The 18,594-nt window shown below is 35.2% G+C and overlaps 1 protein-coding gene across 1 annotated transcript in view; it reads right to left on the reverse strand.

The window, feature by feature from the left end:
• AGPAT5 (1-acylglycerol-3-phosphate O-acyltransferase 5) overlaps window positions 1-18,594 on the reverse strand; it is a 40,188-nt gene that overhangs the window by 10,115 nt on the left and 11,479 nt on the right. The window contains exons 3-5 of the mRNA XM_012783213.3: window positions 13,448-13,563; window positions 11,945-12,034; window positions 5,298-5,388 (exon numbers count right to left, since the gene is read on the reverse strand). Coding sequence (XP_012638667.1) covers window positions 5,298-5,388; window positions 11,945-12,034; window positions 13,448-13,563 — 297 coding nt within the window. The remainder of the gene's footprint in view (window positions 1-5,297; window positions 5,389-11,944; window positions 12,035-13,447; window positions 13,564-18,594) is intronic.

The raw sequence follows: 18,594 nt of genomic DNA on the forward strand, positions 1-18,594 counted from the left end.
GAAAGGTATACAGATATGCCCTGCACTGTCCGCACACACTGCACACCCCCCTTGCCGCCCAGCCCTGGCTACCACTGCTCTGCTTTCTGTCTCTATGCATTTCCTTATTCTGGACATTTTATATAAATAAAACCATGTAGTATATAACCTTCTGTCTGGCTTCTTTCACTAAGCATGTTTTCAAGGTTCATCCATGTAGTTGCATGTGTCAGTACTTTATTCCTGTTTATTGCTGAGTAATATTCCACTGCAGGGACAGACCACATTTTGTTTACCTATTCATCAGTTGATGAATATTTGGTTTGCTTTCACATTTTGGCTATTATAAGTAATGCTGCTATGAACATTCATATAAACTCATATGAATGCTACACATCAATAATTTTTGTATGAACATACGATTTGAATCCTCTTGGGTATCTGATATGCTTTTAATACTGCAATTATCTAGAAGTCATCATATATTCAGCAGTGTGACTATTAGCATTAAGGATTTGTTCTTCCCTTCCTGTTTCCTTCCTATTACCTCCCTTTTTTCCTTGATTAAAATTTTTACTGACAATTTAAAAGAAAACAGTAGCTCTCAAGAAAAGATACAAAAATATACTAGAAAAAAACTAGCCTGAATTGTCTACTGGCCTCTCTCCAGGGAAAAGTAGCTGCATAAAGAAGAACAGCTACAATATGGTGGGACTGTCCCTCAGAAGAATTTTTAAAATGCAGGGTGGTGTGGGAAAGAGAAAGATTCCCACAGCCACATATCTGACTAAGTCCCCAGGGCAAAAGCAGTTTAATTTATTCACAAACTTATAACAAAAATCTGAATAGCATACCAAGCTGGGAAACATTTATTTGTCAAATTAGTTATTAGCACTTCCTTCTTTGCTATTATAGTTCATCCAATTTTATCAAGTTCAAAGTTTCACAGAATCACCCTGTGGTGTGGTTCAATAAGAACAATTAATTACTAGGATCTAAGTAAGTTATAAGAAAATAAAGACGTAAGGCTAATATGTAAAAATAGAAGAGTTATAATGAAGGTTTAAAAGTCAGCTTTGTGACATGAATAAGAAATAGCCAATAATAATATGTAAACAAAACCAAGGAAAAAAATCTTTTTTTCTACTCATTATGACCAACTGAAAATCTTCTAATTCAGAAATACACTAGAAGCAGCTCTAATTACTCCAAGCACATTTTCTGTAGCAAGTTCTCTGTATCAAATCCAAATGCTGAATATTCCAGGTTTTATTTTTCAGCACTCAAAAAAAAAAAAAAAAAAAAAAAAAACAAAAAAAAACAGCTAATAAGGAAGAAGAGAAACAATAGACCGTGGTGACGCAGATGCCCGAAAAAAATGGTCAGCTGCTTTCACTGGGAAAACTGAAAGGCCAAGGACTGAGAAGGGACCACCTGGTGAAATGGAGGTCCTGGGTTACCTGACCAGTATGTTCAGAGGAGTGGTAGGAAAGAAAGCTCAGAGTGGGTTAAGTGAGGCGCTGATATGTGAGGTGAGAAAAACCACCACAGCAAATTCTTTCCTGTATGTATTGCTAACACATGGCCTATTAATTTCAATGGATTTGAATGAGATTTGCTTACCATTAAAATAAATAGAACCTAGCCCTTCTCTGATAACTCAAAAGTCACTTCCCATTTCTAAACCAGAACCCATAAACTCTAGTCCATATAGTGAATTATGTGCAATCTCTGACCATGGGGTCTTCAACTCTGTACAGTGATGAGGTACTCACTATCCTGAAATCTTGGGTATTACAAAATAATAATAGAGACCAATTAGAATTTCAATGGAGAGAAACACAAATAAATTCTAAATTAACTGCTCTAGCTTGAGCCCACCATATTGAGATTTGACTCTGTCTCCAGGGAACTACATAAAAGCCTTGAGCCCTAAACAGAGAAAAATGTTAATGCTAATTAAGTTAATTCTTCCTAGTCAGTATCTAGTATCTGTTCTAGTACCTGCTTTGCCCTGTTTTCATCTCAGGATCTCCTCAATTTCTGCTTAGTATGACTGATGACCTACTGTATCCCCCGACAGAGATTCTCCCTAAAAGCCATTTGTGATGATAGTTGGGTATAAATGAAATTTTGCAGTATTATATTTTAGAAACATTATAAATAAATGATAAACACATTAGACAAAAAAAACACTAATGATCAATTTAGAAAATTTTACATTTATATACAGAATTCAGACTATAATATATTTAATATATATTATCTCACTCGATTCCTACAAATTAACTGAGGCTCAGAGAGGTAAAATGACTTGCTCAAAGTCATACAGCTAACAAGACCTTATAATATCTAGTTCAGTATTTCTCTATTCTATAATTATTAATAAGATACTATTCTAAAACTATATACATGTAGATTAGAGATTAATGAGGCAATAAAAATAACTAGAGTATATAACAGAATATCTTGAGATATAAAATATTCTAAGAATATAAAGATATTATTCATATTTCAAGAAAATGCCCAATTTTGTTAGTCCTTCTGTTTTAACCCTCAGTATTAGCTACCAATGTTTGCCATTATCAATAGACTTACCTGTAATGGTCCCTTCTCCATATTCTAAGTTAGTAGTAATGAATTATTAAATATTATATACCAGGCTTTCTCTAAATACTGTGTCACTAAATCCTCACAAAAGCCTTATGAAGCAGTTATTATGATCCTTGGTTTACAAATATGGATAGAGGTAGAAATAAACTAACTTAAGGTTATATAACTAATATGAGCTTGGGAATACAGTCCGAAGCTAATGATCATGTCCACTATGACTAAATACTGGCAGAAGAGTGATACTTGATAAACGCCATAAGGAAAAGTTGAAAAGAACTTTGAGAGTCTATCCCCAGCTGATATAGCCACTCCAAATATGTCATGAGGTATACTGGTAAAGTCATCTTAGACTTTCCAGCCCTAGTCAAGCTTCTACTTTAAATGCAGTAAAATAAGAGACCACAGGTGACCATGTGGAAGAGAGAGAAGAGCTAGCCCTGCTGAGCTCTGCCCAAAGTACAGAATAGTGAGCAAATAAATGGTTATTACTGTTTGAGGTCATTAAGTTTTTGGGTGGTTTCTTACAAAGCAATAGATAATTGAAACAAGAAGTAATAAGATTTTAAAGTATGGTAGTAATTTTGGCAATGGAGAGAAACTCTAGATTTTGCTGATATGTTGTATGTTTGGATGGATAAAGGGAAGAGTCTAGGAGGACTCCCAGGTTTTGGACTGAAAGATGGAGTTACCAAGATAGTAAACATGAGTGTATGGGTGGAAGGATAAATTGTATCTTTGACATACTGAGTTTGAGAGATGCCTTTGGGTCAGCCAAGTGAAACTCCCTAGAGAGCAATTGTATAATACATATTGGTCTAGAAGTAGGCAGAGAGATAGATAATGGGAAAAAGCTTTTTGTGAGTCATCAGCAGTCATACATTGGCTGAAGCCATGGATTTAGAGGACAAGCACCATGAAAAACAAAGAAAGTGTAATGAACAACAAACCAAAGTCAGATATCTGAAACAAGAAAGAATGAAGCCAAAGAATAGGCTCGAAAAGACTATGAAGGAGTCACCACAGAGGTAGAAGGAAAACAGAGAACAGCCCTACAGAAGTCTAGGGAGCGAATTTCAACAAGAGAGCATCTAGAATTTTTTATCAGATCACAATGAATTGAGGGCTGAGTGAAAACTGAAAAAGTGGATACAAAAGTGGATAAAAAAAGTGGATACAACCAAGGTAGACTACAGATTCAGAGGGCTTCAGCTGTTAATGAAAGGGGGAAACGATGCTATCAAGAGGAAAATATAAAACTGAGGGAGAGCATTTTTTTTTAAATGTGCAAACAGCAACAGAGACAATGGTACTGCAAAAAAGCAACTGAAAGATCATGATGTCTAGACTAGATAAGAGAAGGCAGAAAAAGTCAAAGGGGAATTGACAGGGAGACAAATTGAACCCTCCTGTTCCTGAGCCACTCCTTGATACCAGTATATGTGACATATCTTCTCTTGCAAGCACCTTGTAAGAGTTCCACCTGATTTTAATTAAAATAAAATTAAAAGCTCATTTCCTCTGATACACTAGTTACATCTTGAATGCTCAGCAACCACACGTGGGTAGGAGCCAGCAGACTGGACAGAGGAGATAAAGAACATCACCATTATTGCAGAACGTCCCATTAGACAGCACTGTCTCAGACCCTGGCATAACATCACAAACGAGACACCTGCTCAGCAAAGTGCGTGCTGATCTACACATGGAGATCATGTACTAATTCAACACCAGTCTTCAAAAGACATCTTTGAGAACACAGCGTAGACACTGTTTACTATATACTTCCCAATTGGGTAATGTTACACAGCTTATTATGTATCAACTATCTAATTTTCTAAAATACCGGTACTAAGAACATTACCACTGTTGAAGACATTAATAGCTTCCAACTATGAACTAACTTTGTGTTATATTCTCTACTAGAAACTTTAATATTTTCTAATTTAATTCCTACACAGATTTAGGTCTACTCATAAGGTATATATTCTTTTAAAAGATGAGGAGGCTGGGCATGGTGGCTTACACCTATAATCCCAGCACTTTGGGAGGCCAGGGCAGGAGGATTCCTTGAGACCAGGAGTTTGAAACCAGCCTGGGAAATATGGCAAGACCCCATCTCTACAAAAAAATTTAAAAAATTAGCCAGGTGTGGTCCTAGCTATTTGGGAGGCTGAGCCAGAAGAATTGCGTGAGCCTGGGAGCTGGAGGCTGCAGTGTGCTGAGATTGTGCTACTGAGCTGTAGCCTGGGCAACAGAGCAAGACCCTGTCTCAAAAAAAAAAAAAAAGAGAGAGTGATGAAGAAACTGAAGGTCAGTCACATAAGGCAACTTGTAGTCATATAGCTAATAAAAGTCAGAGTTTAGATTCCAACTTAGGTCTGTCAACCTACAAAATAGAAACTCACACATAACCCACACTGTAGAAAAAGTTTCCATCTAGATAGATTTTAACAAAATCCATAGCATAGGAATATGCATTGTACCAAGCACTTGAATTTAATCTCTTAGACATATGTAACAGCATGCAAATGAATTAAGGAGAAGAAATTTCGTTTCCTAAGAGATAATATATACATTCACTCAAGGAATGAATACATTCTTCCATTCAATTGTTGTAAAACATACGTATCTTCTCCAGGAAGAAAACTAAAAAGGTCATTATTTTTAAAAGTTGTTTGTTCAAATACAGTCAAATTTTTACTTACCTTTTTCAGCAGCAAATGCCTGACTAGCTGAAAGGACTTTTGTTTGTCGTGGATTATATCTTGTACCTTCTGGGAAAATCACAAGATACATCTGTGGGGCATAAAGAAAATTTAGTTTATTTTGTGTGAGTTTCGTCGTTGCTGCTGTTGTTGTTAATCATTTTAACCACACTAACGATAAGTATTTCCTAGGGTAGGATAAAACAGTAGAGTCCTTTATTTGTGACCTTCATTTCAAGCAGAACCATCCAAATGCAACAATTCAATTAAGTCTGAACATAATATGGACTATATTTAAAATGCAGTCCTACATGTGCTGGTATATCAGTCATTAAGAATCTAAAAACATTTTTAATTACATGCTAATAGCTTACTAATTAAAAATTTGGCCATGAAACCCTGATTCATATAAAGCTTCAATTAATGAAACCTTTCCCCCCAACATCCTGTACTATGACATTTTTAAAAGGTGCAAATTTTAGAAATCAGTACCCTTAAGTATCAACACTAAAGTGCATCTTATTTGAGGAAAATCACATATAAATATCTAAATTTCCAGAATGTAAAAGGTAGTAAGTGTTCAACACTGCAAAAGGTTCACATAGAATTCCTATGTTACAGAGCTTCCTTAATGCATTTTAAATGACTTAATTTATAAGCAACCTCATATTTGTTACATAAACTGAACTTGGAATAATGTATTTGTAAATAAAAAAAATATTAAGCTGGATGCTTATTAAGTATCCAATTAGTCTAAATTTTTACACTCACCTGCTTGGGAAGGTTAAAAACAGAAACATTAAAATTATACAGCAAAAAAAAACCTTCTAACTTGAGAACTAAGTTACAAAAACTATACTAATAATTTTGATTGATAGCCAAAAGACAAAAATAAGACATGCATACAAAACCTTTTCATATACAAACAGAATATAGAAGATGTTCACGGGAGAAAACCATGTTCATTTCATCCATTCTTGCCATATCCCAGACAATACTGTCTACCCTTATACATCTGGTATAGCAGATTAGGATTAAGCGCTTCCAAAGTTTCATTTGTAATACTGGTATAATGGTATCTTTGAAAATTTTCCATTTTCACCTTCCATCCAAATATACAAGTTTTCTATTCATCTATATAATAACCTTCAGAACTCATTATCATATCTGATGATGAAGATTGACCAATTGTACATTTTCTGTTAGGAAAATGTACAAAAATGGGTAAAATTAAGAAAAAAATTAAAAATTCCTTATTATATTACAGCAACTAGAAGGAAAAACAAGAGGAAAAAATATTAAAAAACCACAGAACTATATACTTTAAAATGGTGAATTTTATGGCATGTGAATTATACCTCAATTTTAAAACTAAAGAAACAAAAACAAAAAACCAAAAAATCCATCACTTCCTCTACTTTCCACAAGTCAGCAAGTAGGGTTTCAAATTTTAAAAGGGACTCATTATTACATAGAATAATAGCTACATTTTAAAAGTAAAATACATACCCATCCATGATTTCATTTTGCCAAAAAATAAATAAATAAGAAGTAAAATAGTTTGGTGGGTATATAAAGTCATGAATAAACACCAAATGTTATTTTATGACCTCCACTCCACAAAAAGTCAGTGATATTCTACAGGAAATCAACTTTCCAGAAAATGTACCTAAACAGTATAGAACTAGGGTAGTACCGCCTGAATGCCTGGCTCTAAAACCCAGCTTCTCCACTTACAGGACAGGACCTGAGACCGTGGATATATTCTTATCCTCTTTGTGCCTCAAATTTACTCATTATTGAGAAAATGAAAATTGTAACGGTACCTATACCCTACCTCATAGAGATATTGTGAATGTAAAAGGGAGTACTACACAAAATCTACTTAATATAGTACTAGGAAGAAGAGCAACAGGACGCAAGTCATTAATCATCCTACCCTGGTGCTCTGCCTTCCCATGGTCAGTCTTTAGAGTCACAATTGCAGGAACAACTTCTTCTAAAGGCAGCATGGCTAGAGTAGTACTCCTAGTTCTCTTTCCTGTAGGTCAGTCAAGCATGGCAGACAGTACAGATGGAACCTCAAGATTTTAAAATAAAACTTTTTTCCTTCTTCAGGTGGTCTCATCTATTTCCTTGCTAGTGGTTTCAAATTGCTGACAAAAAAACAGCTATCTTTTTTAGTTCCCAAGAGAAACGGAGAAAGTGGCCACATAAGAGGGAGAAAGATTAAAAATGGAACATCAGACCAAGAAAAGAATTATTATAGGGCAGTCTGATATTCTGGACCCTCTTCTCAATTAGAATTAATAAAAATGAAATATCTGCTCAAGGACAGGAGAAACAGAATACAGAAAGAAACTGTCAAACTATTACAAACAAACCAAATTATGTAGAAAATTTTTTGCTATTGTACACATAAATATCCTGTTCTGGTAAATTTTCATTTAAGGAATCAGAGATTCTGTTCTCTTCTTTGATGACTTTCCATATTCAGAAAAATCTATATTCAAGATTTGATATACCATAGATACTTTGGCCTCTGATGGAAAATTAGCAAGCTAATTCACATTAAAAACCAATTTAAAAAGAAAATGGCTATTTTAGTATTTTAAATATACTCAAATTACTAACAACTATTGAACTGATGACTTTCTATTAAAAATAGCCTACTCTACATGCATTGGATAAGTTAATTTACTTTTTAACTGAGTCTTAACTTCTCATCCCAAAATGAAGGCTCAGGGTTGCCATAAGGATTAAAGGAAATATGTGACAATATCAAGCACTATGTAGCAAACTCTTAATAAGTATTAAGTTTCAGGCTGGGTGAGGTGGCTAATGCCCATAATCCTAGCACTCTGGGAGGATCACTTGAGGTCAGGAGTTTGAGGTTGCAGTGAGCTGTGAAGATGCCACGACACTATACCAGGGGTGACAGAGTGAGACACTGTAAGTTTCCGCCTTTAGTTTAATTCTATTTAGTTTACTAAACAGTTTTTAAAGCTGGCACATTTATATAGAAGCAGTATCATAGGACTTCATAAACTATGATTAGGTATACATCTTTTAATTACTGTTTTCTCTTTAAAAAGCTATTTCATATTGAGATACATAGACTATAAACAAGATAGCTCATCTCTGCATTATGTCCCCAAATTAATCTAATCTAGCAAACCACAATCTTTATAAAGTTTACTACAATTATAATCACAAACACTCAACTCATTAAAAATTCCATTATACATTTACAGAGAAAAAAATACAAAAACGTGGCAGAATACAAAATAACAATCTCTTTCCTCAAGAACTTATGGATGTATGGAAGTGTCATATGTATGATCAGAAAACAATTATAAAATTACACAGGTACATACATGAGCGTGGTAGGCAGAATAATACTTCTCCCTACTCCCCCAACCATCTATGTACTAATCCCCACAACCTATGAATACCTTACGTTACGTGGCAAGAGAAAGCTAAGATTACTAATAACCGTTGGACCTTAAAACAATGAGGTTATTTCAGACTACCCAAGAGGCCCAATGTAATCATAAGGGTCCTTAGACAGAAAAGAGGGAAGCAGGGATCAGAACCGAGGACATGGCCAGCAAAGACAGACCAGGCCAGCCACTCCTGGCTGTGAACAGGGAGAGAAGGCATGAGCTAAGGCAGGCAGGCAACCTCTAGAAACTAGAAAAGGCAAGCAAGAACATGGATTCTCCCTGAGAGTCTCCAGAAAGTACCTCAGTCCCACCAACACCTTGATTTCAACCCAGTGAGACCCATGCTGACGCTTGACCAAATGGTTAAGCCAAGAATGGTTAATATAATAAATCTGTGTTATATCAAGCCAATAATTTGGGGTAATTTGTTACAACAGCAACAGGAAACTATTAATAAGACAGTGAGTATAATTTTCAAGCATGTTGTTTAATCCCAGCTATCAAATTAAGTAGTTATTAACAGATTTAACACATAAAGAAACTAAAGCTTAGAAAGGTTAAGTAACTTGTGCAAAATAAAGTTTAAAAATCAGATCTGGAATTTTAGTCCAAAACTGATTTCTAAGCCAATACTCTTATTTACTAGATTGCCTCCCATTTGAAAAGGCACTAGAGTAAAAGTTGGAAGAAAGGCAAAGCATCAGTCTCCATATTTGTGCCATAAATTTTACTAGGTCAAATTCTGACTAAATGACCTCTACAAATAAGTAGTTATTTTTATTATAAATATATTTAATTTGCATCCACAACTAATAAGTACCTTATGAAAATACTGTATTATCCCAGAAATAATTATGAAGATATATTTCTTCATATTAATTTATAATAAAGATTCATTTTTGAAACAGAATTTTGCAATCTATCAAGTAATACTAAGAACTGAAGTAATCATGAAATAGATTCATGTGAGAATATTAAGCCATATGAAAGGTGACTTGATAAATATATTTTACCATGTCAATCACTTAATTAACTTTAAGAAACAAGAGTATAATGAAGAACCTGAGCAATATATATGTTTTCATAGGGCTTAAATATTTAAAAATGTAACAATCATCTGGATTCTAAGAAACCAGACCTTGTACACATAGTGACAAAGTGACAACTACACATGGCCTTAGGAGCCTGCTAGTCTACTATTCCATATTGTGCTAGCAACACAAAAAGCTAGATAGACTTTTGCCCTTGAAAACAGGGAGGTTCTTTTGGTAGCCCATAATAAAAGACTACGGTTATTTGAACCAACCTTCCTATCAAAAACAATTTTAAAAGCTGGATATAATATTATTTTAAAAGTATCAAAGCAACAAGATGGTAAGATCAAAATTAAGCAAATACAGTAAAGCAGTAAGCACAGAACGAAACTTTTATTTCAAAAGACTTAAAAGATGAGGGGAACAAAACCAAAGTCCATGGACCTTCTTTTAGAAAGGTTAAGAGTGAACCAGAAGTGAAGGAAACAATGGGTTACACTTACAGGGTCAAAGTAAACCAGAAGTAAAACCAGTCTCACAATTTGCAACCCTGGTTGCATTGCCTGAAGGTCCACTTAACCTTAAGTTGAGAATTTGGGTTGGGTGGGGCCCAGACTAGAGCAGCTGGATGGGGCCCAGCTAAAGCAGGTACAAAGGTTCTCTGGAGGAAGGCACTTTTGCCAGAGGCTTCAACTGATTTCTACAAATAATTTACCAAATACAGTCAGTAGCAAAGGAAGATAACCCAGCACAGGAGGAAAGAAAGCACCCTGAGCAAGAACCAGCAGAATAAAACAGACTCAGGCAGGATGTTAGGCACTGGAATGATTAAACATCTCTTATAACCTATACCTTCAGTATTTAAAGAAACAAAGAGAAGCTTGAAGATTAAAACAAAAATAACAGAGACTTACCATATAGCACGTCATACAATGAAAAATACAATAAATTAAAAACACTGGTGTCAAATAGATTTGTGGTACACTAGATTGTACCTTGAATGGAAAAAGGACAATTAGTGGAAAAACTGGTGAAATCTGAATAAATTCTGCAATACAATTAATAGTATTGTATCAATGTTTATTTCTTAGTTTTGACAACTTAAAAATGTTTTGTAAAAGAAAGTAGATATACATATTCCCAATCTATTCTCTTTTGGAGATCCATAAACAATGACCCCAATTTTGCCAAAATTCACCGTACTATTTCGAAATAAGCAGACTCTTTTAAAATACCAAGCTTGGTTTTTGAGGGTAAACTGTAACAGGATAAAGGGCCACTGCTCATCTCATTGCGTTCTACTCCCTTCACCCCAAAACAGAATGCATTTCCTAATGTAAAAACACCTAGAAAACGTACATGAGTAACAGATGTTCACACTGGGCACTTTACTCGCTGACTCTGGAGAACTCTTCCTTCAAGGTGAGCTCTGGCTGCAGCCTAGGAGCCCTCATGACGGGAGGACAAAGAAGAGGATGGAGGAGAGAAAGGGGACAGGAAAGCATAAAGAACTTGTGCATGTCAGGTAAGCTTCTGAGCACCTGGAATGCACTGAAAGGTAAAGCCCAAATAGTCATAGTAATCAAGTAGCTTGTCCTGGCAGGGAGTCAGGGGGAAAAGTCACTGGCAGCAATTAGCATTCTTCAAACAGAAGACAGAGATCCTCCCCCACCTTTCATGGAGCAAAGTTTTATAAAATAATATTTACATTGAATGATTTTTCATTTGTAGATATTCATACTTTTTTGGTTTTCCAAATAACTCACTACATACAAGGAATCCAAACTCACACTGACCGAGAACAGCTGCTGCTTCTAAACTAAATCTGATGCTAAAGAATATAAGGAGTTAGATGAGCTCTTAAAGTGGCTTCGATACAGGGTTACAAGTGCAGTTCTATTTTCTATTTATAGACTCTAACGGACACCAAGTGTTCTTTTTATTCCTCTTGAAGGTCAATATCGACAACTACCAGCAAAAGATCTAATCATCTACAACAATCTTTGTAATGGCCAAAGACAAATGCTTACCTATATTTAGAGGATTTTTGTTGCTTCAACAAAACTGAATTATTAATTATACATGGGATATTTTCAAAATAATTCTTAGATTTTTAATTCTTAAATTTAAAAATGAGAGTCAATAAGAAAAATGGCCATAATCTTACCGGAGTTCCTGTGTTCACGTAGCTCTGCAGCTTGTTTCTCATTTCTTTTTCATTGAATTTGGCACTTCGCTTTACATAGATTCCTCCATGCTGCCACATAAAAAAAAAATTGGGAGGAAAAAGGATTTACTCTTAAAATAACTAACCGCTATAGTCATCAAAAAGGCCACCTTTATTTCTAAAGAATAAACAAATATTTCAGAATTTATACTATATTTAATACATTTAAATATTAGCATCTTGACATTTAACTAAAAATTCTTGTTTCAACATAATTCAAATAAAACTGCATGCTACATTGTACTGAAAAATACATGAACATTTATTTTTGTTGAGAGTCAAAATAAAAATGCTTTCTTTCTTAAAAACATTTTGAAAACAAAAATCTTGAGCAATCAGTTAGAACTTAACCTCCAATTTTTCCACTAAAAAGTATCTTTAAAATGTCAACACACACAATCTTTAGGGATTTAAAAAAAAATCAGCCTAGCGACAGATATTTATGTGGCACTCTTACAGATTGAATTGTGTTCCCCCAAAATCAGTATTTGAGGCCGTAACTCCCACTGGGACTGTATTTGGAGATAGGGACTTTAAGGCGGTAATTAAGGTTAAGGAAGGTCGTCCTAAGGGTGGGGCCCTGATCCAATATGACTGGTGTCCTTCTAAGAAGGCGAAGAGATACCAGGGCTGAACATGCATGGGGAAACAAACACGTGAGGACACAGGGAGAAGGCTGCTACCTACAAGTCAAAGAGAGGTGCCTCCAGAGAAACCCACCCTGCTAAAACCTTGATCTTGGACTTCTATCCTCCAGAACTAGAGAATAAATTTCTTCATGCTAAGTACTCTATATATAGAGCTTGAGGTTTTTTAGTATCATACAAATCACTAATTACTTTTATAATTAGTTTCTTAAGATAATAGCCTATCGTATTCTGTCTTTAAATTTTCTGTTTGACTTTTGTGCATTTGCATTTTTGCTCTTTCATTTAACTTAATTACTGTTGCCCCCCCCATATGCGTAGTTACCATATCCACAGATGCAACCAACCATGGATTGAAAAATTTTTATTCAAAAAACAATAAAAAAAATGTAACAAAAAATAAAAATACAGTATAACAACTATTTACATGGCTTTTACATTGTATTAGGTATTATAAAGTAATCTAGAGATGATTTAAAGTATACAGGAAGATGTGCCTAGGTCATATGTAAAAACTATGTTATTGCACATTAGGGACTTGAGCATCTGCAGACTTTTATATCTGTGGGGGCCATGAAAACAATCTCCTCTAGAGGTCGAGAGACAACTGCATATGCATAACCAGACATGTATATAAATACACACCATTAAAAATACCAAACAAAATTACTTCAATTTAGAAAATGCTGTTAAACCCATTTAAAAAACCATACATTTATATAAATGTTAATATGTTAAATTTTAAAATATAAAAGTTTTTATAAATTACATGAAGAGAAAGCATGGACAAAGTTACCTGAGGAAAATAACACCCATACAATGGAAGCCATTTTAACCGATCTTTCAGCACGTAGCGCACATGTCCGAGAGCATTCTGCCTAATGGCTAAGATATCGGCAACAATCCAGTCAACTGCAAAGACAGAACCCAATCGGTGCCAGTGCATACATGGTTGCTATGCCAATCCCAGCATTCCCTTCACAGAAACAGAAAAAGTCTCTTCACAGGACTGTATTAGGAACATGTTTTGAAAATAGTAAGATTAGAATGTTTCAAATTACTTTAAATCAATACTAGATAATTTAAAAATATAAATTCTGTGTTTTGAGAGTTTTTAAAAAATATTTCTTGAAAGGCCTTTTAAAAATATTTCTTGAAAGACTTTTTGTTTCGGGGATAAGACACGAAAGTCACAAAACACCAAAATAATCCAACAGCAGCATGTATGTGGGAATAAAATGAGCTTCTCTGATTACTAAAGTTTAGCAAACAAAGATGTTTTCTTTTTTTAACAAAATAGGGGTAAGATAGCTAAATGAAACTATCAAGTGCAACTATTCTGTGTGTGTGTGTACATATGTTCAACAAAAGGTAAGGACACTATCTTTACTAATGAGTTTTTAGGACTCAATCCTAGGTTATAATGGCATTCTAAGAAAGGTCTCATGTGCCTTAAAACTATGGTAGGTTAATGTATGTGTTCCTTACATAACCAAGGGACATGGTCCCCAGTTGCTAATAACTAAAATTTTATACATGTTTTTAACAAAAGGTTGCAAAAACAAGAATAAGAAGGTACGAGCGAGCCGATGAACAAAAGCACCAAAAACTTCCTAGAATTAAGTTACAGAAGAAATTCCCAACAGAGAATGGCGCTTAGCAGAGCAAACAGAAAGCAGTAAACTGGGTGCAGAAGATGGCAAACAGGGACATGGTGCAAAGAGATGTGAGGGAGACTTTTCTAGTTAATCTGCAGATGAATTCTATGATGGGATACTTAAAAAGAAAATTGTTAGGAATCTGTGAAAAGAATATAGTCCTAGCATCACATGTGTTCAGGCCACGAAAATGAGAACACAAGAAGTGAATCAAGGCCGGGCGCTGTGGCTCACGCCTGTAATCCTAGCTCTTGGGAGGCCGAGGCGGGCGGATTGCTCAAGGTCAGGAGTTCAAAACCAGCCTGAGCAAGAGCGAGACCCCGTCTCTACTATAAACAGAAAGAAATTAATTGGCCAACTGATATATATATATAAAAAATTAGCCGGGCATAGTGGCACATGCCTGTAGTCCCAGCTACTCGGGAGGCTGAGGCAGAAGGATCGCTCGAGCCCAGGAGTGTGAGGTTGCTGTGAGCTAGGCTGACGCCACGGCACTCACTCTAGCCTGGGCAACAAAGTGAGACTCTGTCTCAAAAAAAAAAAAAAAAAAAAAAAAAAAAAAAAATTAAAAAAAAAAAAAAAAAGAAGTGAATCAGAGGGGGAAATGTTTTTAAAAAACGATAGGAAATAAAAGCTGAGGATTTAAAGGAATTAGAATAAAGTTTTAACCAAATGGGACAGTTTTCCACAGATTACAGGATGATTAACTCTCAGCTATGTGAAATCCTTTAGACAATGCGCCATATTAAATAGACTATCCCCAAAGAGCCATTTAAATACTGAAAATTAACCTAGAAAAATATTTTTATTGAATACTATACATGTCTTTTTAATCATGGATTATTATTCACAAGTTAACTTTTTCTTGATGACGTAAGGCTTGGGGTTAAATATATCAATTTTGGTATGGCTCCCTAAAGAATAGAATATTGCCTGCAAAGATTTTCCCCCTATAGCGTGTGGTTCCGGACAGCTGTGTCTGTCAGTTTGATATACCTATACTACACAGGGATTTCAATTGTCACTTTTCTCTAAAGCATATAACTTCCTATTGAAGCCCTCTCACCAGCCCCTTCTAATTCAGATCAAATCATTACTGATACACGCATTTCTCTCTGATCATATCTTGGAAACCATATAATCAGCCAGTTATAACCGTATCTAATATAAAATTCAACAAACTGAATAAATTCCAAGACTAATTCTGCATGGTTCTGTATGGTTCCCAGGCAAAAGTACATCTTGGAAATATATCTAGAGTACAAAGCTAAAAGTCAAATTTAGCACCTTTTCCTGCAACAACTTAAAGTTTGGAAAGATAAAAAAATACATTTTTAATACTAAAACAAACACAGTTGACTGCCCTGGGCTCTTCCATTTACAACACTTGAAAAATCTTAATGGAAACAAATGTGGAAAGACACAAGCTTTGTGTCATCAATATTTACTATGAAATTATCTTTTGTGGCTTTTGTTATTATTGGCTAGGTTTCAGATAGGTGACACTAGATTATAGCTGAGATGGTAATATATTACCTTTACAATAACTATTCATATTTTGTGTTCTGGCATGAATGACTTGATGAAAATATCAATAAATCTGGCTATGTAAGAATTCTTAAATAGTGATCCAGCCAAAACACTGTCATTGTTCCCATTAACTTGGAAGAGACTGGAGGGCAGTGAGGAGAGGCAGCAAGATTTTTCTCATCTGCATCACTATGTAACAACAGTTCCTAACTCATAAGAGTATTGCGTGGTCTAAAAGAGATACTGCACATGAAGCACTCACCTACCCTGGATCCAGCACTGTGCTAATGGTTAGCTTCAATGATCATAATCACTATCATTATTAAAGCCATCTATGGGCCAGGCAACCTACTGGAATTATGAGATAGCCTATGTAAACCCTGATGGGTAGATAATCCTCACACCTTACCAATAAGGCTCTGAGAGGTTAAGAAATGTGCATGCAAAACAGCATACAAGCAGAGTCTCTCTGACTCCAAAGTCTATGCCTTTTCATGACATTCTACTCACCATGCACACTGTTAGTCAAGAAAAGTGACACCTAAACCAAGAAAAGGGAACATTTCATGAGACTGAAAAGGTAAAAGGTGTCAAAAGCAGATAGTTAAAGGACAGGGAAAGGAATGACAGCCACTATATACTTGCTGACTCTGGAGATAAATAAGCTAACAGAGACTAAGGACGTAGAGACAACAAGGATATGTCAAGTGAAAACAAGGGAGGAGAGACTGATTTAAATGTCAATTCTTCAGAATGTTAGTTAGGCCAGGAAACTCATTTACTCTGGCAGGCCAAGCAGAGAGCAGCCTAGAAAGGCTAAGCAGAACAGCAGTCCTTGAAATGTTCTTTCTGCTAATTACACTTTCAGAACTATTCCATTGTGACTTACTATCTCAAAAGGGTTTTAAAAGAGCACCAAAACACAGCAGGCCAATGGCCCACGTCTTCAGCTAGACTTTAGGGGCCTCCAGAACCTTAAAACTACATGCAAATTTTTATGTGCTATTTTCTAGGAAAAGGCTCCATCACATACTGACTAAAGCCTGCGAGATTCTAAAGTAATTTAAAATCACTCCTTTGGTATTTTCCCAAGTTATGGAGCTTTTTAAAAGTAGCCTTCCCAAATCCTAAACGCTGGCTGGTGGGAGGATCTAGTGCCAGAGCAGTGCTGGAAAGTCAGAGGCACTTAGAGGCAAGGGGACATGGTTCTCTAAACTGAGAAATTTAACTTTTTCAGGTTAGTGTGGGCTGAGTAAGAAGATCATGTTTTTCACTGTATCTTTTAGTCCCCAATACAAGAATTTTTAAAAATCTGATTTTTCACAAATATTTCCCCAGAAGTCCTCACTCTGAAGGAAGGTAGATGAAGGCCAACATAGAGTAAGCACACGAGAATGACAGCAGTAAAGTTGCTTTATCATCATGATTACTATTACCACCACCTCTGGCAATGTTCAGAAAGTACTTATGCCATACATCAGTGCCAGGACCACAGCTTTGTTAATACAACAGTGTTTACACTGAAACCTGGAAAAAGGAAAGCTGGCAGGGAAACTGAATAAGAAATTTTAAGAGAATCCTGTTAAACAGAAAGAAAACTCTATATGAAATTAACCACTGGGTCAATATAAAGGAAATTTGGAGAGAATCAAATCTTTATCACGAGCCATTCCCTGTCCTGGGCCCATAAATCCTTTTTATTTGGATATTTGAACTCTGATGGAAATACTTCATCAACAGCAAGACAGGAATAGCTGAAACTGTGTTAGCAGTAAAAAGGGCAGTATGTCTGGATTGGCCAGAGTTATTAGCAGACACTAACCATGGGCTGATTGTTTTGCTATTTTTGCCTAAAGTCAAACATAATTAGATAAAATGGTCTGAGCCAGTCATGTAATCAAGTCTGGGAAAATATACAAATACATCAAAATAATTTCAATTCTTGTCCTATAAATCTGAATGTCGTCATTAATATGCTAAATCGAGAAAAAATGTATTTCATCCTCTTTTACTTTCTGTATGTTACCTATGGTATAGATAGTAATAAAAGCAACAAAATAATGAAGAGACAGTTGACAGGAAGAAAATAAAGAAAAGCCACATGCACAAGTGATTTTCCATTAAGAGTGTTATCACTGATCAGATTGTTTTTAGCTTTGAGCTTCTACGTACTATATTTTTAAAAGCAATAATGTAATTTAGGAAGTATGCACAAAAGTAACTATAGGTATGAAAAAAATATGAAGTGGGATTTTTTTGGACTGAATTAGAGAACTTAAAAGTACCCTAATCAATGTCAATTTTCTGATTTGATACTGTACTACAGTTATATTAAGAAAGACATCACCAATGAAAGAAACATTGGTGAAGGGGTCACAAGACTCAATGTACTATTTCTACAAATTCTTGTGACTCTATCTTAACTTAAATATATACTATACTGTTTTGGAGACCAGTCTTCTATGATTCCTCTGATAGAAGAATTAAACCAAAAACATTTGAAAAAGCAAAAGGAACTACAGACAATAAATACAGTGTTTAGGAAATGAGTACTCACATAGCAGTGCAACCTTTCTGCAGGCTAACAATAAAAAACATAAAATGTATCTACATTTTGATCCACCAATTCCACTTCTAGAAACATAGCTTACAAAAAGAATAAAAGGACTATTTAAAAAGCTACTCAAAGAAACAAGGAAAAAAAAAGTGAAACAAATAGCTTATTTACATCCAACAGAGAGATGGGCAAATTTAG

The sequence above is a fragment of the Microcebus murinus genome, chromosome 24 (assembly GCF_040939455.1).
Source record: "Microcebus murinus isolate Inina chromosome 24, M.murinus_Inina_mat1.0, whole genome shotgun sequence".
Taxonomy (NCBI): domain Eukaryota; kingdom Metazoa; phylum Chordata; class Mammalia; order Primates; family Cheirogaleidae; genus Microcebus; species Microcebus murinus.